The 26,152-nt window shown below is 31.0% G+C and overlaps 1 protein-coding gene across 1 annotated transcript in view; it reads right to left on the reverse strand.

Moving 5' to 3' along the window:
• The window catches only part of LOC139490711 (uncharacterized), a 68,018-nt gene that overhangs the window by 11,924 nt on the left and 29,942 nt on the right, over window positions 1-26,152 (reverse strand). Inside the window, exons 9-17 of the mRNA XM_071277641.1 lie at window positions 24,887-25,129; window positions 21,716-21,952; window positions 17,732-17,881; window positions 15,019-15,231; window positions 13,155-13,397; window positions 9,989-10,225; window positions 5,999-6,148; window positions 3,286-3,540; window positions 1,425-1,667 (exon numbers count right to left, since the gene is read on the reverse strand). Coding sequence (XP_071133742.1) covers window positions 1,425-1,667; window positions 3,286-3,540; window positions 5,999-6,148; window positions 9,989-10,225; window positions 13,155-13,397; window positions 15,019-15,231; window positions 17,732-17,881; window positions 21,716-21,952; window positions 24,887-25,129 — 1,971 coding nt within the window. The remainder of the gene's footprint in view (window positions 1-1,424; window positions 1,668-3,285; window positions 3,541-5,998; window positions 6,149-9,988; window positions 10,226-13,154; window positions 13,398-15,018; window positions 15,232-17,731; window positions 17,882-21,715; window positions 21,953-24,886; window positions 25,130-26,152) is intronic.

The raw sequence follows: 26,152 nt of genomic DNA on the forward strand, positions 1-26,152 counted from the left end.
AATCATAACAGATACGCAAATAATGATTGAGGCCAAATTTGGATTAACATGGCACCATATTTTAAAATAAAATCCTGGTGGTCATCTTGAACAGTAAATCGGCAACAAAGTAGCAACACTTCATCAACACCACATAAGTAACATTTATGCCAAGTTTGGTTTGTTCCATTCAGTGGTTGTCTAAAAGAAGACATTTGTATGTATTTTCTTTAGGATCCTTTGTAAAACTAAATCTCCTTCTGGCGGCCATCTTGGAAAATAAATCAGCTTCAAGTAACAACACTTGGTCAGTACCTAAGAAAAATTCATGCCATCTTTGGTTTCATTCCATTCAGTGGTTCTCTAAAAGAAGGCATTTTTATGTACTTACAACAAGGTCCTATGTTAAACTAAGCCCCCTGTTGGCAGCAATCTCGGATGATAGGTGGGGTTCAAAGTATCATCATTTGGACAGTACCTCATAAAGACCATTTATGCCATGTTTGGTTTCAGTCCATTCAGTGCTTCTCTTAAAGAAGACATTAAATGTATAAGAAAAAAATATGAACCACATTTAAAAATTGGAAAAAATCCCCCCCAAACTTTTGAACCCCATTCCGCCTCTTAAAGTAATTACCCCAAACTTAATCCCAGCATTCCCTTTGTTGTATGGAACCTTTTGGTACAATTTTTAATACAGATCCAAACTCTGAAGAAAAGTTTAGTTTAAACATTTTTATTTTTATAGTGGATTGGGAAACAAGTTTTGCAAAAGTTATTGTCTAAAAACTAGAAAAATGCTTGTTTTTGGCTCAAATTTTGCCCCTAATTCCTGAATGTTTAAGACAATTGCCCTTAAAGTCAATTATAGCCTTCCTTTTATGATATGGAATCTTGTGGTACAATTTTAGAGAGATCCATACACTTACACACTAGTTATTGTACAAAAATGCTGGTTTTGACCCTTTTTGCCACCTAAATCCTTAACTGTTGGTACCATAACCCCTACAATCAGTCCCAACCTTCCTTTTATGGTATTGGCCCTTCTGGTATTTTTTTTTTTATATATCCATCCCTTAAACTAAAGTTATTGGCCTAAACCCAAATGTGTCTTCTGACGACGCCAATGCTGACGCATAGACGACGACATCATAGCATTATAAAACACAATTTTTCCCCCTTCGTATAAAAAGGACATGTAGTGTGGAGGAATAATGCTTTAATGATAACAAATCTTGCAGACAGCTGTGTAGCTTTGGGATCTGAAACACATTTTTTCAAATAAAATTCTAATTGAGTTTGGAAAAGCTTACATCAGAATTTCTTAAGGAGTACTTTTTCAAATTTTGAACTTCAGGTTAATGGTTTTAGATGAAAAATTAAAGAAAACAATTTTAAATATTCCCTTATGATGAGCATAAAAAAACATGTTTACACAATTATACCTGGTTGTGTTTTGAATTCAACAATAGCTGCGCCTTCAATATCTCCAAATATAATTTTGTTCACATCAGTTCTAGATCTGGCCTCAAGGTAGTTTCTTAAAGCTCCCTCTGTAGTATTCATATTGAAGCCAGAAACAAAAGCTTGTTTTGGATAAATAGCGTATGGTTGAAGAGGGATATGTTTTCTTACATATAAATCAGTCTGATCTAGTCTGTGAGTCTTCTTCAGACATTCATCAACCACTAAAATCAAAAGGTTTTAACTTATATTAATCTTATAAATAAAAGTGAAAATGAATATTTAAGATGCTAAAATACCACATAATGTTTTGTAAATTTTAATTTCATCAATATGTCTTGTGTCAGTTTCTGATTTTTATTACCAAGAATTTTACAGTCCATTCAGCAAAAATAGTATTTTTCCTGACGCCTGATACATATAGGAGAATACCTTAAATAATTATTGCTAACCTTTTTTCTATTGATAATCAGAAGAAAAACACAATTTACAGATCTATGTTTGTTTTTATTTTACTAGTTAATAATTTTAGGGCTTCAAAAATTTACTTCAAATGTAAAATTTATACATATTAAAAATAGACGAGAAAAATGTCATATTTAAAACAAAAAACATGTTGTTTAACATTACGATAAAGTAAATTGATTAATATCAATAAACATGTACATATTGCATGTATTGTTGGCATTGCACATAGTCATGTTTATTCAGTCTGTTTTTGATGTCCTTTTACTGAATTCATTGGAAGTGAACTGGTTGATACTTAAGTCTGTGAGAACATGATTACCTTATCAGTTATTATCAGCTATTAACTAGCTTTAGGCAATTGTACAATTAGATCAGTAGTTAATATATTTTGTCTTTATATAAAATATCAATAAACTTGTAAATATTGTTGGCATTGAACAGTCATGTTAATTAGACTGTTTTTGTTATGTCCTTTTACTAGATTTGTTGGAAGTGAACTTGTTGATACTTAAGCCTATGAGAACATTATTACCTTATTAGTGATCGTCAGCTTTGAAATAGCTTTAAAAAATTGTACAATTAGATCAGTAGTTAATATATTTTGTCTTTATATTGAATGTTTTTGTGCTTTATGATGATGAATCAATCAATTCCAACTGATTTGTTATTACGTTACATTTTAACACCACTGACCAAAGTTAGTGGACGTTTAAAGTGCTCACAAACATTCTACATGTGCTTGTCATTGAGTACTTGTTGGTTTGTCTTGTCATATCTTTTTTATTGTTTTGTCATAACTTTTGCTGTTGGTTTTTTAGTTTGAATTGTTTCACATTTTGTCATGCCAGGGCCTTTGTTAACTGACTTTAGCAATGTTTTTTCTCATTGTTGTTGTACAGTAAACTCTGTTATATAGTTGTCTCATTAGCAATAATTCCACATCTCCTTATTTTATACTGACAGTAGTGTGTCACTGGCATTAATATCACATCTCCTAATTCTTAATTTATATCAATAAACCTACTTGTCTCATTGGCAATTGTTCAACATATTCTTTTTTTTAATAAACATAGTTTAACCATTATGATCACTGTTGGATTGCAGTCACATTGACATATACATGCATGTATCCAACATCTCCATTTGTTCATAACAATGATATTGGTGCAAAATGTATTATTTCCCTACATAAGAATAGCTTTTTTATCTGGGTATCAAAACTTTTCTAGTAAAGTCACATTAAACTTTACTTGATTCCATTTTTAATTGTCTCATCAAAGATACCATGTTAGAGTTTTAAAAGTCTGAACATTAATTAGTCTTCAAAAATTTTGATATCAATAAATCTAGTTTAACCATTTGAATTTTAAATACCTTCTTCACTTTCAAATTTAATAAGGTACATTTCCTCCTCTTCAACATAGTCTAAACTCAATACATCTGCATTAGCACCTCGTTTAGACTCGAAGTATAACTTTACACCATTTCTAGAAGAGAACTGGCTCATTCGTGTCACCTCAATAGTACATCTATTGTATTCCTCAGTGTCTGGCTCATCCTCAACATCTATTTTTTCTATTTGTATTGCTGTGTCATTAAATACAAAAGGTGTTTTAGATAGAACTGCTTCTTGATCAATGAGTTTCGAACAGTGGTATACTATTGTTGCCTTTATTTATCAAACATGGCTGGTACTTATAATCAATATTTAAAGACAGTAAAGTAAATTCGTGTTGAGATTGTGTAAGATTTTATAGGTTTTAGCATATAGTAGTGTTAATAGTTGTCCACCTTTTATACAGAAATATACTTATAAACAAGTGGACACTTCTGCCTAAACATTTCTCACTAGTATCTATTATGCTAAAAAAGCACAAATAAACTGTAAAATATATCTTCCAAGAAAATAACTCCTTTAAGAGGTCAATTGATGTTTCCTTCATATTGAATTTCTTGTAGATCATATTTCATTGAACATTTGTACTGTGAAACGATTCTCTTTATCAACTTTAGTTTCCAAATAAAATGCACAAAGGGTTAACATAATTAATAACTCTATAAAGGTCATTTAGAAAAAAATATGTATCTATCTAAATATATAAATATTTGCTCTCACTGCTTTAGTTTCAAAGCTGCATTTGACATCTTCGTTCTATTTGACACAATAATGGCCATAGTTGATTATAGATCAAAGTAACAGATAACATTTTAAAGTAGATACCCTAAGGAACTTTCAGGTCAAGTTTGGTGGCATGTAACCCAGCAGTTTAAGAGAAGGTTTACTAAAAAGTTGAAAGGGGGGAGGGGGCCTTTAACCCTTTCTGTCAGGTTGACTAGAAAAGAATTTCTTGGATACGTCCTTGTATTCTGATGTACTGGTATTCAAAATACATTTGTAACAGCTCTGGAACTATATGAAATAAGAAATATAATACTGAGTATTTACAATATTGATTAAGTTAGTATCGTGAGGTTTTGCGATTTAAATTCTAAATCTTTATGGATGTAATTTTCCATTTATTTTGATATTAGAAAGAATCTATAACAGATCAATTAATTGTAAAAGTACGTACTTTTTATTATCTTATAAGGAGTTTATCTATGTTTAAAAAGGGTAAACTTTCATCACTTAAAACAATGTGTTCTACATACTCTTTATATTGCTTATTAATTGATAAATTAAAGGAAAAGACTATGTTACGAAGTCACTTTGTTTCACAAAAAGTAATTTCCAGAGATAAAAATTCCCTCTTTGCCAAATTAAATGATTCATAGATCTTGAAAGCCCCCAAACAAACATTATTACAAAAGTTACACAACCTTTCATGTGAATCAGATATTTCTGTTCAGGGAATTTTCATATTTTTAAGTCAAACTGTCTCATTGAAAACAAAAGTGCCTATATTTATTTTTGTTTTTCATATAATGTTATAATTTAAACGTGTTCTTTAACGGATTAATTATCTAAACAGATACAAATAAATTTTGAAACGGTATTTGGCTATGTTCCTTGTGACTTTCAATTTAATTTTGTTTGACTTTTATAAACTTGAAAATATAACTGTAAAACATTTGCATGCCACCCTGAATGCATGCATTTTATTTGTAAACATCAATTTACCACATAGGTAAAGGAAAACAGTTCCCAAAAGAATAACAGTAATTTACTTTTAGAAAGTGACAAATATACTGGTCTTTGATACACATTTTGTAAATCTTGGTGACCTATTTGATGAGAAAGCCATAATGATCACAGGAACTTGGGAACTAGACATTTTTTTGGGGCATTTTCCCTTTTTGCGAAATCCATTAAATTTAAATGAAATCTGCGTTTTATCAGTGACCGTTGTGGATAGTAAACTTGCAATTGATAGATAATAGCAAATACAAGTTATGTCTTAGTAAATATATGTTCATATAACACAGACAAACGCTAAATAATTGAAATTAATAGAAAAACAAACAATAACATGAATAACAGATTTAAAAACCGGGGTAGGGCCAAAAATAGTGTCCTGTCCTGAAAGTACCTATTGTTTTGATGTTGTTTGTATTTTTCATCCTTGTAATCTAATCAATATATTGAAACCCTCTCTGGTGTTAAAAAATTGGAAAACAATGTACAAAACAAACAAATCTGGATTGAAGACTGGTACTAATGAATAAAGAAAATGCTTGCAAATCATATACCTAAATGAATTAAGAAAACATGTAATAATTCTCTATCAATAGTCTATAATTGACCTACAATTGTGATCATTGCTATGCAAATGTGTGTATTTAATACGATTCAGTAATGGTACATGTATTTACATGCTTTGCAATTTATCATTATTTTACTTTATCTATCCATTAATGTAAAATCTATATTTTCTTTTCCTCAACACTCAAAGCAACAAATTCAAGTTTGTCAATCACTTGTATCTATACACACTAATATTTCACATTTTTTTTAATATTGAATGGAAAGTAAGCACATATGATTGTGTCTTAACATTTCGACAATATTCCAAAGTTTTGACAAGTTTTTTACAGTCTTTTGTTTCAGCAGTAAGAGCACATTCCATGATTATCTAAGTAAAATTACCTGTAGGCATCTTTTGAACACATGCATTGTTTGATTTAAATTTTGGTCCATCTCCAGTAGCAGTGCCACCAAGACATTTATAGTATATCTCAACTTTGACGACACTTCCTTCTATTTTGTGTATCTTTTTACAGACTGTTGTTACAGGGGCTTAGCATGAAATGAATATAAAAATACATGTCAATTCTGATATCTATTTGGATTTTGGGTATACAAAAATTTATAACTAAATACCGAAATCCAAGACATAATGAATTCAAACGTAATAAATTTTGTTTATTAAACAAAACTACAGCTAACTTCTAAAACATCTTAATTATTGAAAGTTATGTATTTGAATTCGAGAGTGTGATATTTTCATGGGGCATAATTTAACATAAATTCATTTTGGTTTTGAAACTATGTATAAATATTGGTAAAACACAATGGATCCTATCTTAGATATTTATTACTCCCTCCTTTTTTGAAAAATGTATTATGTGTGAACTTGGTGAATTACATATCTTTAATCAAAGCTAACATAAAAAGTTATTTAGGTGATACTTATACTATCTCTGTAGCATATTGTAATGTAGATAGTAATGCGAATTCACAGACACGAATAATTTTATATCAGAATGGTGTAAAAACTAGAGGCTCTAAAGAGCCTGTGTCGCTCACCTTGGTCTATGTGCATATTAAACAAAGGACACAAATGGATTCATGACAAAATTGTATTTTGGTGATGGTGATGTGTTTGAAGTTCTTACTTTACTGAACATTCTTGCTTCTTACAATTATATCTATAATGAACTTTGCCCATTAGTAACAGAGAAAAATATTTGGTAAAAATTTACATAAATTTACCAAATTAATGAAAATTGTTAAAAATTGCCTATAAAGGGCAATAACTCCTTAAGGGGTCAATTGACCATTTAGGTCATGTGAACTTATTTGTAGATCTTACTTTGATGAACATTATCGCTGTTTACAGTTTATCGCTATCTATAATAGTATTCAAGATAATAACCAAAAACAGCAAAATTTCTTTAAAAATTACCAATTGGAGGGCAGCAACCCAACAACCGGTTGTCCAATTCATTTGAATATTTCAGGGCACATATATATTGACTTGATTAACAATTTAACTCCTTGTCAGATTTCCTCTAAATGATTTGGGTTTCAGAGTTATAAGCAAAAAACTACATTTTACCCGTGTTCTATTTTTAGCCGTGGTGGCCATCTTGGTTGGATGGCCAGGTCATCGGACACATTTTTCAAACAAGGTACCTCAAAGATGATTGTGGCCAAGTTTGAATTAATTTGGCCCAGTAGTTTCAGAGGAGAAGATTTTTGTAAAAGATAACTAAGATTTACGAAAAATGGTTAAAAATTGACTATAAAGGGCAATAACTCCTAAAGGGGTCAACTGACCATTTCGGTCATGTTGACTTATTTGTAAATCTTACTTTGATGAACATTATTGCTGTTTACTGTTTATCTCTATCTATAATAATATTCAAGATAATAACCAAAAACGGCAAAATTTTTCTCAAAATTACCAATTCAGGGGCAGCAACCCAACAACAGGTTGACCGATTCATCTGAAAATTTCAGGGCAGATAGATCTTGACCTGATAAACATTTTTGTTCATGTCAGATTTCCTCTAAAAGTTTTGGTTTTTGAGTTATAAGCCAAAAACTGCATTTTACCCCTATGTTCTATTTTTAGCCGTGGCGGCCATCTTGGTTGGTTGACTGGGTCACGCCACACATTTTTTTAATTAGATACCCCAAAGATGATTGTGGCCAACTTTGGATTAATTTGGCCCATTAGTTTCAGAGGAGAAGATTTTTGTAAAAGATTACTTAGATTTATGAAAAATGGTTAAAAATTGACTATAAAGGGCAATAACTCCTTAAGGGGTCAACTGACCATTTCGGTCATGTTGACTTATTTGTAAATCTTACTTTGATGAACATTATTGCTGTTTACTGTTTATCTCTATCTATAATAATATTCAAGATAATAACCAAAAACGGCAAAATTTTTCTCAAAATTACCAATTCAGGGGCAGCAACCCAACAACAGGTTGACCGATTCATCTGAAAATTTCAGGGCAGATAGATCTTGACCTGATAAACATTTTTACCCCCACATCAGATTTCCTCTAAATGCTTTGGTTTTTGAGTTATAAGCCAAAAACTGCATTTTACCCCTATGTTCTATTTTTAGCCGTGGCGGCCATCTTGGTTGGTTGACCGGGTCACGCCACACATTTTTTAAACTAGATACCCCAAAGATGATTGTGGCCAAGTTTGGATTAATTTGGCCCAGTAGTTTCAGAGGAGAAGATTTTTGTAAAAGATTTCTTATATTTATGAAAAATGGTTAAAAATTGACTATAAAGGGCAATAACTCCTAAAGGGGTCAACTGACCATTTCGGTCATGTTGACTTATTTGTAAATCTAACTTTGCCGAACATTATTGCTGTTTACAGTTTATCTCTATCTATAATAATATTCAAGATAATAACCAAAAACAGAAAAATTTCCTCAAAATGACCAATTCAGGGGCAGCAACCCAACAACGGGTTGACTGATTCATCTGAAAATTTCAGGGCAGATAGATCTTGACCTGATAAACATATTTACTCCTGTCAGATTTCCTCTAAATGCTTTGGTTTTTGAGTTATAAGCCAAAAACTGCATTTTACCCCTATGTTCTATTTTTAGCCGTGGCGGCCATCTTTGTTGGTTGACCGGGTCACGCCACACATTTTTTAAACTAGATACCCCAATGATGATTGTGGCCAAGTTTGGTTTAATTTGGCCCAGTAGTTTCAGAGGAGAAGATTTTTGTAAAAGTTAACGACGACGGACGACGGACGACGGACGACGGACGACAGACGACGGACGACGACGACGACGACGGACGCCGGACGCAAAGTGATGGGAAAAGCTCACTTGGCCCTTCGGGCCAGGTGAGCTAAAAAAATCAGAAAGATTTAATTTTTGAAATACATTAATTTGTTAGTTTTTAGTCAGAAAGACGATAGGTTCTATGATTTGTTAGGTTGAACGTATATTACATAATCATGATCTTGAATTGAATGCTGAATGATTGTTTGAATTCGTGGTAAAGGTTTAAAGCAGAAAATAGTTTCCGCGAGAGCTTTGTAACAGTAGTATACAAGCCTTTTAGTAATTTCCCCTAAACATATCTAGTATTAACCCCATTACTTGAGCATTAAAGTAATGAAACTGGCCAGTAATTGACTTTGTACATATAAAAATACTCATAAGTTAATTGAAACATTTGTTGTAAGTTGAGGATCTAAGACATGATCTATTCAAATGGTTCAGAATACTTTTCCTGTCTATATATATGCATGCGTTCGAATCCCTGTGAGAGAGGATTTTTTTTGTTTGAAATTTGCAGATTTAATATTGTTGTGCTGATATTTAAAGTAATTATGAATATAAAATGTGTTTTCATCCGTTTATCAGCTTCACTGGCGATACAATGGTTTGATCTATCGTAGAGTTGTTACTTGTATAGACGTACTTATCAAATAATTATTTATGCTCCTTTACAACAGATAATTTAGCTAATCTGCAAACAATTCCATCTTCATGTATTATGTCTTCTATGCTTAGTCTTATCCAGTAACAACTCGAGCTTCTACTGACGAGGAAATGTAACACTAGGTAACCAAAAACTGAATTTTGAGTTCAGTCAAGGCTGCTGAGTTTCACAGTCCAGCACCTGGAGGCAGGCAAAACAAAATGTGTACTAGTTCAGTGAAAATGGAAGTCACACTAAACTTAGACACATATAAGTGAATTGAAAGAAGTCTTTTTGTTTTCAATAGATGATTTAGCTTTCTTTTGTTAACTTTTCTGAGGAGTTTTTGCAGAAATGATGAGGTTTTCTCGTCTTAACCGGAAAACAATTAAATACAAGGTCTTTTCAATGATAATAATATACTCATAATGGAACCTCTTACCTTTACAGTCTACAAAATGAACTATACATGTATTTTTTTTAGTATCAAGGTGAACCTCCTCTACTCCAGTGACACCCGACTTTTTCTCATTGTCGAAGTAGAACATTACAGCATCCCTTGTTGTACCTGGTTTAATCTTTGATACAATAATTGACTTTGATACTGGTACAGACTCTACTTTCAGAAAACATCCATTAAGCTGTCTATTCTTACATTCACTAATAAGCTTTCCCATGTCTGTAGAGAAAAAAAGAAACACATATAATACAAATTTAAATAACATTGTCTTATAAACCTCAAATGGTGTTGTCTAAGTCTGCAATACGACAGACAAAAATCATCAAATTTATAAACTTAACTATTTGCATTATGACTTTGAATGGTATTTTACCTATTAAAATTATAGTTGAACTTCACAAGCTTAAACTTGAACGATATTTCGAGTGTGTAAAGAACTTCTCAATATTTTTTCGGGAATTTAAACTCAATATTTAAAAAGCTTACTAAATAAGAATTTCACATTTACATGACTTGAGTGTTTGGCTTTTCTAGCTATTTTGACCAAATGTTATCAACCCGTACATCATTAAAAGATAAATAATAAACTGATCATCACAAAGAACAATCTAAAGATGGAAGCTACAATGATTAGTAACTACAATCTGTACATATAAACTACATGTTACATGACAGATCTAGTATTTGTTGCTTTTTTTTTTTTTTTTTTTTTAAAGTAGATAATAATATGATTTCAAAATTATCTTTATCTGATAGGCAGTAGGTTTTCAATTGTGTTTTTCTTTATACATACAGAAATATTTCAGAAACAATTTTAGCAAACCTGATTTTATCATGAATGAAAGTATATCTGTGATGAACAGAGAAAACTATGTTGCGCACTTGTAATAGTATATTCAAATCAAATAGGAAATTCATACTTGGCACAAGCACAAATTGTACAACAACATTTTTCCCAAATGGTATTACTGAAAAAAAGGGTAATCTTATGTTTGCCTCTATCTATTAAAAAAGATCAATTTGTATAGTGTCCTAATTGAATCTCTAATCAAAGTATAGTCATATATTTAAATTCTCCTCAACATTTACAGATTTTCCCCTATAAAATTCATACAGAATTTGTAACCTATATTTCTAAAAATAAAGTGCAAACTTTTTAATAATGACACATTTTACAATTACAACTGTTTTTTTTTTGCAATGACTTTAAAAAAATTATTATAATTTGGTATAAATCAATATGGCTTTTCACTAAAAACAAAATAAGATAGCAAAAATGAATATTTAAGCTACTGCAAAGCAAGGATAAAAAAAAAATAATTTGCCTTATGAATGAAATTATGACCGCAAAGATCAAACCTTGAACAGTTGAGACAAGCTTGGACACAATATTCAAGCTTGATACTGTCTGAATTTGGATTGTTATCATTTTTTATAACATAAAATAGGTTTCTGACACAAAATAAATGTTGTCAATGATCTTAAACTTTTGAAATGGAACATATAATTTACCTAGAATGGTCTGATACTATAATCTAACAATATGGTTAGATTCAGCATAAAAAAAAAAAAAAAAAAAAAATTAAGTTGAAATCAAACAAAGTTAAATTTTGAACCCTTTTGACCTCAATGTAGACTAATTTAAAATGGGGCCCATTAACCAAGATATTGTTGCTCACCTGACTCTTCTTTGGCTTTGGATATCACGGAAAAAAATAGATGAAATCATAACAGATACGCAAATAATGATTGAGGCCAAATTTGGATTAACATGGCACCATATTTTAAAATAAAATCCTGGTGGTCATCTTGAACAGTAAATCGGTAACAAAGTAGAAACACTTCATCAGCACCTCATAAGTAACATTTATGCCAAGTTTGGTTTGTTCCATTCAGTGGTTGTCTAAAAGAAGACATTTGTATGTATTTTCTTTAGGATCCTTTGTAAAACTAAATCTCCGTCTGGCGGCCATCTTGGAAAATAAATCAGCTTCAAGTAACAACACTTGGTCAGTACCTAAGAAAAATTCATGCCATCTTTGGTTTCATTCCATTCAGTGGTTCTCTAAAAGAAGACATTTTTATGTACTTCCAACAAGGTCCTATGTTAAACTAAGTCCCCTGTTGGCAGCAATCTCGGATGATAGGTGGGGTTCAAAGTATCATCATTTGGACAGTACATCATAAAGACCATTTATGCCATGTTTGGTTTCAGTCCATTCAGTGCTTCTCTTAAAGAAGACATTAAATGTATAAGAAAAAAATATGAACCACATTTAAAATCCCCCCCAAACTTTTGAACCCCATTCCGCCTCTTAAAGTAATTACCCCAAACTTTATCCCAGCATTCCCTTTGTTGTATGGAACCTTTTGGTACAATTTTTAATACAGATCCAAACAAACTCTAAACAAAAGTTTAGTTTAAACATATTTATTTTTATAGTGGATTGGGAAGCAAGTTTTGCAAAAGTTATTGTCTAAAAACTAGAAAACTGCTTGTTTTTGGCCCAAATTTTGCCCCTAATTCCTGAATGTTTAAGACAATTGCCCTTAAAGTCAATTACAGCCTTCCTTTTGTGAAATGGAATCTTGTGGTACAATTTTAGAGAGATCCATACACTTACACACTAGTTATTGTACAAAAATGCTGGTTTTGACCCTTTTTGCCACCTAAATCCTAAACTGTTGGTACCATAACCCCTACAATCAGTCCCAACCTTCCTTTTATGGTATTGGCCCTTCTGGTATTTTTTTTTTTATATATCCATCTCTTAAACTAAAGATATTGGCCTAAACCCAAATGTGTCTTCTGACGACGCCAATGCTGACGCATAGACGACGACATCATAGCATTATAAAACACAATGTTTTCCCCCTTCGTATAAAAAGGACATGTAGTGGAGAGGAATAATGCTTTAATGATAACAAATCTTGCAGACAGCTGTGTAGCTTTGGGATCTGAAACACATTTTTTCGAATAAAATTCTAATTGAGTTTGGAAAAGCTTACATCAGAATTTCTTAAGGAGTACTTTAATTTTCAAATTTTGAACTTCAGGTTAATGGTTTTAGATGACAAATTAAAGAAAACAATTTTAAATATTCCCTTATGGTGAGCATAAAACAAAAACATGTTTACACAATTATACCTGGTTGTGTTTTGAATTCAACAATAGCTGCGCCTTCAATATCTCCAAATATAATTTTGTTCACATCAGTTTTAGATCTGGCCTCAAGGTAGTTTCTTAAAAATCCTTCTGTAGTATTCATTTTGAAGCCAGAAACAAAAGCTTGTTTTGGATAAATAGCGTATGGTTGAAGAGGGATATGTTTTCTTACATATAAATCAGTCTTATCTAGTCTGTGAGTCTTCTTCAGACATTCATCAACCACTAAAATCAAAAGGTTTTAACTTATATTAATCTTATAAATAAAAGTGAAAATGAATATTTAAGATGTCAAAATACCACATAATGTTTTGTAAATTTTAATTTCATCAATATGTCTTGTGTCAGTTTCTGATGTTTATTACCAAGAATTTAACAGTCCATTCAGCAAAAATAGGATTTTTCCTGACGCCTGATACATATAGGAGAATAGTTACCTTAAATAATTATTGCTAACCTTTTTTCTATTGATAATCAGAAGAAAAACACAATTTACAGATCTATGTTTGTTTTTATTTTACTAGTTAATAATTTTAGGGCTTCAAAAATTTACTTCAAATGTAAAATTTATACATATTAAAAATAGACGAGAAAAATGTCATATTTAAAACAAAAAACATGTTGTTTAAAATTACGATAAAGTAAATTGATTAATATCAATAAACATGTACATATTGCATGTATTGTTGGCATTGCACATAGTCATGTTTATTCAGTCTGTTTTGATGTCCTTTTACTGAATTCATAGGAAGTAAACTGGTTGATACTTAAGTCTGTGAGAACATGATTACCTTATTAGTTATTATCAGCTATTAACTAGCTTTAGGCAATTGTACAATTAGATCAGTAGTTAATATATTTTGTCTTTATATAAAATATCAATAAACTTGTAAATATTGTTGGCATTGAACAGTCATGTTAATTAGACTGTTTTTGTTATGTCCTTTTACTAGATTTGTTGGAAGTGAACTTGTTGATACTTAAGCCTATGAGAACATGATTACCTTATTAGTGATCGTCAGCTTTGAAATAGCTTTAAAAAATTGTACAATTAGATCAGTAGTTAATATATTTTGTCTTTATATTGAATGTTTTTGTGCTTTATGATGATGAATCAATCAATTCCAACTGATTTGTTATTACGTTACATTTTAACACCACTGACCAAAGTTAGTGGACGTTTAAAGTGCTCACAAACATTCTACATGTGCTTGTCATTGAGTACTTGTTGGTTTGTCTTGTCATATCTTTTTTATTGTTTTGTCATAACTTTTGCTGTTGGTTTTTTAGTTTGAATTGTTTCACATTTTGTCATGCCAGGGCCTTTGTTAACTGACTTTAGCAATGTTTTTTCTCATTGTTGTTGTACAGTAAACTCTGTTATATAGTTGTCTCATTAGCAATAATTCCACATCTCCTTATTTTATACTGACAGTAGTGTGTCACTGGCATTAATATCACATCTCCTAATTCTTAATTTATATCAATAAACCTACTTGTCTCATTGGCAATTGTTCAACATATTCTTTTTTTTAATAAACATAGTTTAACCATTATGATCACTGTTGGATTGCAGTCACATTGACATATACATGCATGTATCCAACATCTCCATTTGTTCATAACAATGATATTGGTGCAAAATGTATTATTTCCCTACATAAGAATAGCTTTTTTATCTGGGTATCAAAACTTTTCTAGTAAAGTCACATTAAACTTTACTTGATTCCATTTTTAATTGTCTCATCAAAGATACCATGTTAGAGTTTTAAAAGTCTGAACATTAATTAGTCTTCAAAAATTTTGATATCAATAAATCTAGTTTAACCATTTGAATTTTAAATACCTTCTTCACTTTCAAATTTAATAAGGTACATTTCCTCCTCTTCAACATAGTCTAAACTCAATACATCTGCATTAGCACCTCGTTTAGACTCGAAGTATAACTTTACACCATTTCTAGAAGAGAACTGGCTCATTCGTGTCACCTCAATAGTACATCTATTGTATTCCTCAGTGTCTGGCTCATCCTCAACATCTATTTTTTCTATTTGTATTGCTGTGTCATTAAATACAAAAGGTGTTTTAGATAGAACTGCTTCTTGATCAATGAGTTTCGAACAGTGGTATACTATTGTTGCCTTTATTTATCAAACATGGCTGGTACTTATAATCAATATTTAAAGACAGTAAAGTAAATTCGTGTTGAGATTGTGTAAGATTTTATAGGTTTTAGCATATAGTAGTGTTAATAGTTGTCCACCTTTTATACAGAAATATACTTATAAACAAGTGGACACTTCTGCCTAAACATTTCTCACTAGTATCTATTATGCTAAAAAAGCACAAATAAACTGTAAAATATATCTTCCAAGAAAATAACTCCTTTAAGAGGTCAATTGATGTTTCCTTCATATTGAATTTCTTGTAGATCATATTTCATTGAACATTTGTACTGTGAAACGATTCTCTTTATCAACTTTAGTTTCCAAATAAAATGCACAAAGGGTTAACATAATTAATAACTCTATAAAGGTCATTTAGAAAAAAATATGTATCTATCTAAATATATAAATATTTGCTCTCACTGCTTTAGTTTCAAAGCTGCATTTGACATCTTCGTTCTATTTGACACAATAATGGCCATAGTTGATTATAGATCAAAGTAACAGATAACATTTTAAAGTAGATACCCTAAGGAACTTTCAGGTCAAGTTTGGTGGCATGTAACCCAGCAGTTTAAGAGAAGGTTTACTAAAAAGTTGAAAGGGGGGAGGGGGCCTTTAACCCTTTCTGTCAGGTTGACTAGAAAAGAATTTCTTGGATACGTCCTTGTATTCTGATGTACTGGTATTCAAAATACATTTGTAACAGCTCTGGAACTATATGAAATAAGAAATATAATACTGAGTATTTACAATATTGATTAAGTTAGTATCGTGAGGTTTTGCGATTTAAATTCTAAATCTTTATGGATGTAATTTTCCATTTATTTTGATATTAGAAAGAATCTATAACAGATCAATTAATTGTAAAAGTACGTACTTTTTATTATCTTATAAGGAGTTTATCTATGTTTAAAAAGGGTAAACTTTCATCACTTAAAACAATGTGTTCTACATACTCTTTATATTGCTTATTAATTGATAAATTAAAGGAAAAGACTATGTTACGAAGTCACTTTGTTTCACAAAAAGTAATTTCCAGAGATAAAAATTCCCTCTTTGCCAAATTAAATGATTCATAGATCTTGAAAGCCCCCAAACAAACATTATTACAAAAGTTACACAACCTTTCATGTGAATCAGATATTTCTGTTCAGGGAATTTTCATATTTTTAAGTCAAACTGTCTCATTGAAAACAAAAGTGCCTATATTTATTTTTGTTTTTCATATAATGTTATAATTTAAACGTGTTCTTTAACGGATTAATTATCTAAACAGATACAAATAAATTTTGAAACGGTATTTGGCTATGTTCCTTGTGACTTTCAATTTAATTTTGTTTGACTTTTATAAACTTGAAAATATAACTGTAAAACATTTGCATGCCACCCTGAATGCATGCATTTTATTTGTAAACATCAATTTACCACATAGGTAAAGGAAAACAGTTCCCAAAAGAATAACAGTAATTTACTTTTAGAAAGTGACAAATATACTGGTCTTTGATACACATTTTGTAAATCTTGGTGACCTATTTGATGAGAAAGCCATAATGATCACAGGAACTTGGGAACTAGACATTTTTTTGGGGCATTTTCCCTTTTTGCGAAATCCATTAAATTTAAATGAAATCTGCGTTTTATCAGTGACCGTTGTGGATAGTAAACTTGCAATTGATAGATAATAGCAAATACAAGTTATGTCTTAGTAAATATATGTTCATATAACACAGACAAACGCTAAATAATTGAAATTAATAGAAAAACAAACAATAACATGAATAACAGATTTAAAAACCGGGGTAGGGCCAAAAATAGTGTCCTGTCCTGAAAGTACCTATTGTTTTGATGTTGTTTGTATTTTTCATCCTTGTAATCTAATCAATATATTGAAACCCTCTCTGGTGTTAAAAAATTGGAAAACAATGTACAAAACAAACAAATCTGGATTGAAGACTGGTACTAATGAATAAAGAAAATGCTTGCAAATCATATACCTAAATGAATTAAGAAAACATGTAATAATTCTCTATCAATAGTCTATAATTGACCTACAATTGTGATCATTGCTATGCAAATGTGTGTATTTAATACGATTCAGTAATGGTACATGTATTTACATGCTTTGCAATTTATCATTATTTTACTTTATCTATCCATTAATGTAAAATCTATATTTTCTTTTCCTCAACACTCAAAGCAACAAATTCAAGTTTGTCAATCACTTGTATCTATACACACTAATATTTCACATTTTTTTTAATATTGAATGGAAAGTAAGCACATATGATTGTGTCTTAACATTTCGACAATATTCCAAAGTTTTGACAAGTTTTTTACAGTCTTTTGTTTCAGCAGTAAGAGCACATTCCATGATTATCTAAGTAAAATTACCTGTAGGCATCTTTTGAACACATGCATTGTTTGATTTAAATTTTGGTCCATCTCCAGTAGCAGTGCCACCAAGACATTTATAGTATATCTCAACTTTGACGACACTTCCTTCTATTTTGTGTATCTTTTTACAGACTGTTGTTACAGGGGCTTAGCATGAAATGAATATAAAAATACATGTCAATTCTGATATCTATTTGGATTTTGGGTATACAAAAATTTATAACTAAATACCGAAATCCAAGACATAATGAATTCAAACGTAATAAATTTTGTTTATTAAACAAAACTACAGCTAACTTCTAAAACATCTTAATTATTGAAAGTTATGTATTTGAATTCGAGAGTGTGATATTTTCATGGGGCATAATTTAACATAAATTCATTTTGGTTTTGAAACTATGTATAAATATTGGTAAAACACAATGGATCCTATCTTAGATATTTATTACTCCCTCCTTTTTTGAAAAATGTATTATGTGTGAACTTGGTGAATTACATATCTTTAATCAAAGCTAACATAAAAAGTTATTTAGGTGATACTTATACTATCTCTGTAGCATATTGTAATGTAGATAGTAATGCGAATTCACAGACACGAATAATTTTATATCAGAATGGTGTAAAAACTAGAGGCTCTAAAGAGCCTGTGTCGCTCACCTTGGTCTATGTGCATATTAAACAAAGGACACAAATGGATTCATGACAAAATTGTATTTTGGTGATGGTGATGTGTTTGAAGTTCTTACTTTACTGAACATTCTTGCTTCTTACAATTATATCTATAATGAACTTTGCCCATTAGTAACAGAGAAAAATATTTGGTAAAAATTTACATAAATTTACCAAATTAATGAAAATTGTTAAAAATTGCCTATAAAGGGCAATAACTCCTTAAGGGGTCAATTGACCATTTAGGTCATGTGAACTTATTTGTAGATCTTACTTTGATGAACATTATCGCTGTTTACAGTTTATCGCTATCTATAATAGTATTCAAGATAATAACCAAAAACAGCAAAATTTCTTTAAAAATTACCAATTGGAGGGCAGCAACCCAACAACCGGTTGTCCAATTCATTTGAATATTTCAGGGCACATATATATTGACTTGATTAACAATTTAACTCCTTGTCAGATTTCCTCTAAATGATTTGGGTTTCAGAGTTATAAGCAAAAAACTACATTTTACCCGTGTTCTATTTTTAGCCGTGGTGGCCATCTTGGTTGGATGGCCAGGTCATCGGACACATTTTTCAAACAAGGTACCTCAAAGATGATTGTGGCCAAGTTTGAATTAATTTGGCCCAGTAGTTTCAGAGGAGAAGATTTTTGTAAAAGATAACTAAGATTTACGAAAAATGGTTAAAAATTGACTATAAAGGGCAATAACTCCTAAAGGGGTCAACTGACCATTTCGGTCATGTTGACTTATTTGTAAATCTTACTTTGATGAACATTATTGCTGTTTACTGTTTATCTCTATCTATAATAATATTCAAGATAATAACCAAAAACGGCAAAATTTTTCTCAAAATTACCAATTCAGGGGCAGCAACCCAACAACAGGTTGACCGATTCATCTGAAAATTTCAGGGCAGATAGATCTTGACCTGATAAACATTTTTTCTCATGTCAGATTTCCTCTAAAAGTTTTGGTTTTTGAGTTATAAGCCAAAAACTGCATTTTACCCCTATGTTCTATTTTTAGCCGTGGCGGCCATCTTGGTTGGTTGACTGGGTCACGCCACACATTTTTTAAACTAGATACCCCAAAGATGATTGTGGCCAACTTTGGATTAATTTGGCCCATTAGTTTCAGAGGAGAAGATTTTTGTAAAAGATTACTTAGATTTATGAAAAATGGTTAAAAATTGACTATAAAGGGCAATAACTCCTTAAGGGGTCAAGTGACCAATTCGGTCATGTTGACTTATTTGTAAATCTAACTTTGCTGAACATTATTGCTGTTTACTGTTTATCTCTATCTATAATAATATTCAAGATAATAACCAAAAACGGCAAAAATTTCCTCAAAATTACCAATTCAGGGGCAGCAACCCAACAACAGGTTGACCGATTCATCTGAAAATTTCAGGGCAGATAGATCTTGACCTGATAAACATTTTTACCCCCACATCAGATTTCCTCTAAATGCTTTGGTTTTTGAGTTATAAGCCAAAAACTGCATTTTACCCCTATGTTCTATTTTTAGCCGTGGCGGCCATCTTGGTTGGTTGACCGGGTCACGCCACACATTTTTTAAACTAGATACCCCAAAGATGATTGTGGCCAAGTTTGGATTAATTTGGCCCAGTAGTTTCAGAGGAGAAGATTTTTGTAAAAGATTTCTTATATTTATGAAAAATGGTTAAAAATTGACTATAAAGGGCAATAACTCCTAAAGGGGTCAACTGACCATTTCGGTCATGTTGACTTATTTGTAAATCTAACTTTGCCGAACATTATTGCTGTTTACAGTTTATCTCTATCTATAATAATATTCAAGATAATAACCAAAAACAGAAAAATTTCCTCAAAATGACCAATTCAGGGGCAGCAACCCAACAACGGGTTGACTGATTCATCTGACAATTTCAGGGCAGATAGATCTTGACCTGATAAACATATTTACTCCTGTCAGATTTCCTCTAAATGCTTTGGTTTTTGAGTTATAAGCCAAAAACTGCATTTTACCCCTATGTTCTATTTTTAGCCGTGGCGGCCATCTTTGTTGGTTGACCGGGTCACGCCACACATTTTTTAAACTAGATACCCCAATGATGATTGTGGCCAAGTTTGGTTTAATTTGGCCCAGTAGTTTCAGAGGAGAAGATTTTTGTAAAAGTTAACGACGACGGACGACGGACGACGGACGACAGACGACGGACGACGACGACGACGACGGACGCCGGACGCAAAGTGATGGGAAAAGCTCACTTGGCCCTTCGGGCCAGGTGAGCTAAAAAAATCAGAAAGATTTAATTTTTGAAATACATTAATTTGTTAGTTTTTAGTCAGAAAGACGATAGGTTCTATGATTTGTTAGGTTGAACGTATATTACATAATCATGATCTTGAATTGAATGCTGAATGATTGTTTGAATTCGTGGTAAAGGTTTAAAGCAGAAAATAGTTTCCGCGAGAGCTTTGTAACAGTAGTATACAAGCCTTTTAGTAATTTCCCCTAAACATATCTAGTATTAACCCCATTACTTGAGCATTAAAGTAATGAAACTGGCCAGTAATTGACTTTGTACATATAAAAATACTCATAAGTTAATTGAAACATTTGTTGTAAGTTGAGGATCTAAGACATGATCTATTCAAATGGTTCAGAATACTTTTCCCTTTCTATATATATGCATGCGTTCGAATCCCTGTGAGAGAGGATTTTTTTTGTTTGAAATTTGCAGATTTAATATTGTTGTGCTGATATTTAAAGTAATTATGAATATAAAATGTGTTTTCATCCGTTTATCAGCTTCACTGGCGATACAATGGTTTGATCTATCGTAGAGTTGTTACTTGTATAGACGTACTTATCAAATAATTATTTATGCTCCTTTACAACAGATAATTTAGCTAATCTGCAAACAATTCCATCTTCATGTATTATGTCTTCTATGCTTAGTCTTATCCAGTAACAACTCGAGCTTCTACTGACGAGGAAATGTAACACTAGGTAACCAAAAACTGAATTTTGAGTTCAGTCAAGGCTGCTGAGTTTCACAGTCCAGCACCTGGAGGCAGGCAAAACAAAATGTGTACTAGTTCAGTGAAAATGGAAGTCACACTAAACTTAGACACATATAAGTGAATTGAAAGAAGTCTTTTTGTTTTCAATAGATGATTTAGCTTTCTTTTGTTAACTTTTCTGAGGAGTTTTTGCAGAAATGATGAGGTTTTCTCGTCTTAACCGGAAAACAATTAAATACAAGGTCTTTTCAATGATAATAATATACTCATAATGGAACCTCTTACCTTTACAGTCTACAAAATGAACTATACATGTATTTTTTTTAGTATCAAGGTGAACCTCCTCTACTCCAGTGACACCCGACTTTTTCTCATTGTCGAAGTAGAACATTACAGCATCCCTTGTTGTACCTGGTTTAATCTTTGATACAATAATTGACTTTGATACTGGTACAGACTCTACTTTCAGAAAACATCCATTAAGCTGTCTATTCTTACATTCACTAATAAGCTTTCCCATGTCTGTAGAGAAAAAAAGAAACACATATAATACAAATTTAAATAACATTGTCTTATAAACCTCAAATGGTGTTGTCTAAGTCTGCAATACGACAGACAAAAATCATCAAATTTATAAACTTAACTATTTGCATTATGACTTTGAATGGTATTTTACCTATTAAAATTATAGTTGAACTTCACAAGCTTAAACTTGAACGATATTTCGAGTGTGTAAAGAACTTCTCAATATTTTTTCGGGAATTTAAACTCAATATTTAAAAAGCTTACTAAATAAGAATTTCACATTTACATGACTTGAGTGTTTGGCTTTTCTAGCTATTTTGACCAAATGTTATCAACCCGTACATCATTAAAAGATAAATAATAAACTGATCATCACAAAGAACAATCTAAAGATGGAAGCTACAATGATTAGTAACTACAATCTGTACATATAAACTACATGTTACATGACAGATCTAGTATTTGTTGCTTTTTTTTTTTTTTTTTTTTTTTTTTTAAAGTAGATAATAATATGATTTCAAAATTATCTTTATCTGATAGGCAGTAGGTTTTCAATTGTGTTTTTCTTTATACATACAGAAATATTTCAGAAACAATTTTAGCAAACCTGATTTTATCATGAATGAAAGTATATCTGTGATGAACAGAGAAAACTATGTTGCGCACTTGTAATAGTATATTCAAATCAAATAGGAAATTCATACTTGGCACAAGCACAAATTGTACAACAACATTTTTCCCAAATGGTATTACTGAAAAAAAGGGTAATCTTATGTTTGCCTCTATCTATTAAAAAAGATCAATTTGTATAGTGTCCTAATTGAATCTCTAATCAAAGTATAGTCATATATTTAAATTCTCCTCAACATTTACAGATTTTCCCCTATAAAATTCATACAGAATTTGTAACCTATATTTCTAAAAATAAAGTGCAAACTTTTTAATAATGACACATTTTACAATTACAACTGTTTTTTTTTTGCAATGACTTTAAAAAAATTATTATAATTTGGTATAAATCAATATGGCTTTTCACTAAAAACAAAATAAGATAGCAAAAATGAATATTTAAGCTACTGCAAAGCAAGGATAAAAAAAAAATAATTTGCCTTATGAATGAAATTATGACCGCAAAGATCAAACCTTGAACAGTTGAGACAAGCTTGGACACAATATTCAAGCTTGATACTGTCTGAATTTGGATTGTTATCATTTTTTATAACATAAAATAGGTTTCTGACACAAAATAAATGTTGTCAATGATCTTAAACTTTTGAAATGGAACATATAATTTACCTAGAATGGTCTGATACTATAATCTAACAATATGGTTAGATTCAGCATAAAAAAAAAAAAAAAAAAAAAATTAAGTTGAAATCAAACAAAGTTAAATTTTGAACCCTTTTGACCTCAATGTAGACTAATTTAAAATGGGGCCCATTAACCAAGATATTGTTGCTCACCTGACTCTTCTTTGGCTTTGGATATCACGGAAAAAAATAGATGAAATCATAACAGATACGCAAATAATGATTGAGGCCAAATTTGGATTAACATGGCACCATATTTTAAAATAAAATCCTGGTGGTCATCTTGAACAGTAAATCGGTAACAAAGTAGAAACACTTCATCAGCACCTCATAAGTAACATTTATGCCAAGTTTGGTTTGTTCCATTCAGTGGTTGTCTAAAAGAAGACATTTGTATGTATTTTCTTTAGGATCCTTTGTAAAACTAAATCTCCGTCTGGCGGCCATCTTGGAAAATAAATCAGCTTCAAGTAACAACACTTGGTCAGTACCTAAGAAAAATTCATGCCATCTTTGGTTTCATTCCATTCAGTGGTTCTCTAAACGAAGACATTTTTATGTACTTCCAACAAGGTCCTATGTTAAACTAAGTCCCCTGTTGGCAGCAATCTCGGATGATAGGTGGGGTTCAAAGTATCATCATTTGGACAGTACATCATAAAGACCATTTATGCCATGTTTGGTTTCAGTCCATTCAGTGCTTCTCTTAAAGAAGACATTAAATGTATAAGAAAAAAATATGAACCACATTTAAAATCCCCCCCAAACTTTTGAACCCCATTCCGCCTCTTAAAGTAATTACCCCAAACTTTATCCCAGCATTCCCTTTGTTGTATGGAACCTTTTGGTACAATTTTTAATACAGATCCAAACAAACTCTAAACAAAAGTTTAGTTTAAACATATTTATTTTTATAGTGGATTGGGAAGCAAGTTTTGCAAAAGTTATTGTCTAAAAACTAGAAAACTGCTTGTTTTTGGCCCAAATTTTGCCCCTAATTCCTGAATGTTTAAGACAATTGCCCTTAAAGTCAATTACAGCCTTCCTTTTGTGAAATGGAATCTTGTGGTACAATTTTAGAGAGATCCATACACTTACACACTAGTTATTGTACACAAATGCTGGTTTTGACCCTTTTTGCCACCTAAATCCTAAACTGTTGGTACCATAACCCCTACAATCAGTCCCAACCTTCCTTTTATGGTATTGGCCCTTCTGGTATTTTTTTTTTATATATCCATCTCTTAAACTAAAGTTATTGGCCTAAACCCAAATGTGTCTTCTGACGACGCCAATGCTGACGCATAGACGACGACATCATAGCATTATAAAACACAATGTTTTCCCCCTTCGTATAAAAAGGACATGTAGTGGAGAGGAATAATGCTTTAATGATAACAAATCTTGCAGACAGCTGTGTAGCTTTGGGATCTGAAACACATTTTTTCGAATAAAATTCTAATTGAGTTTGGAAAAGCTTACATCAGAATTTCTTAAGGAGTACTTTAATTTTCAAATTTTGAACTTCAGGTTAATGGTTTTAGATGACAAATTAAAGAAAACAATTTTAAATATTCCCTTATGGTGAGCATAAAACAAAAACATGTTTACACAATTATACCTGGTTGTGTTTTGAATTCAACAATAGCTGCGCCTTCAATATCTCCAAATATAATTTTGTTCACATCAGTTTTAGATCTGGCCTCAAGGTAGTTTCTTAAAAATCCTTCTGTAGTATTCATTTTGAAGCCAGAAACAAAAGCTTGTTTTGGATAAATAGCGTATGGTTGAAGAGGGATATGTTTTCTTACATATAAATCAGTCTTATCTAGTCTGTGAGTCTTCTTCAGACATTCATCAACCACTAAAATCAAAAGGTTTTAACTTATATTAATCTTATAAATAAAAGTGAAAATGAATATTTAAGATGTCAAAATACCACATAATGTTTTGTAAATTTTAATTTCATCAATATGTCTTGTGTCAGTTTCTGATGTTTATTACCAAGAATTTAACAGTCCATTCAGCAAAAATAGGATTTTTCCTGACGCCTGATACATATAGGAGAATAGTTACCTTAAATAATTATTGCTAACCTTTTTTCTATTGATAATCAGAAGAAAAACACAATTTACAGATCTATGTTTGTTTTTATTTTACTAGTTAATAATTTTAGGGCTTCAAAAATTTACTTCAAATGTAAAATTTATACATATTAAAAATAGACGAGAAAAATGTCATATTTAAAACAAAAAACATGTTGTTTAAAATTACGATAAAGTACATTGATTAATATCAATAAACATGTACATATTGCATGTATTGTTGGCATTGCACATAGTCATGTTTATTCAGTCTGTTTTGATGTCCTTTTACTGAATTCATAGGAAGTGAACTGGTTGATACTTAAGTCTGTGAGAACATGATTACCTTATTAGTTATTATCAGCTATTAACTAGCTTTAGGCAATTGTACAATTAGATCAGTAGTTAATATATTTTGTCTTTATATAAAATATCAATAAACTTGTAAATATTGTTGGCATTGAACAGTCATGTTAATTAGACTGTTTTTGTTATGTCCTTTTACTAGATTTGTTGGAAGTGAACTTGTTGATACTTAAGCCTATGAGAACATGATTACCTTATTAGTGATCGTCAGCTTTGAAATAGCTTTAAAAAATTGTACAATTAGATCAGTAGTTAATATATTTTGTCTTTATATTGAATGTTTTTGTGCTTTATGATGATGAATCAATCAATTCCAACTGATTTGTTATTACGTTACATTTTAACACCACTGACCAAAGTTAGTGGACGTTTAAAGTGCTCACAAACATTCTACATGTGCTTGTCATTGAGTACTTGTTGGTTTGTCTTGTCATATC

The sequence above is a fragment of the Mytilus edulis genome, chromosome 10 (assembly GCF_963676685.1).
Source record: "Mytilus edulis chromosome 10, xbMytEdul2.2, whole genome shotgun sequence".
Taxonomy (NCBI): Eukaryota; Metazoa; Mollusca; class Bivalvia; order Mytilida; family Mytilidae; genus Mytilus; species Mytilus edulis.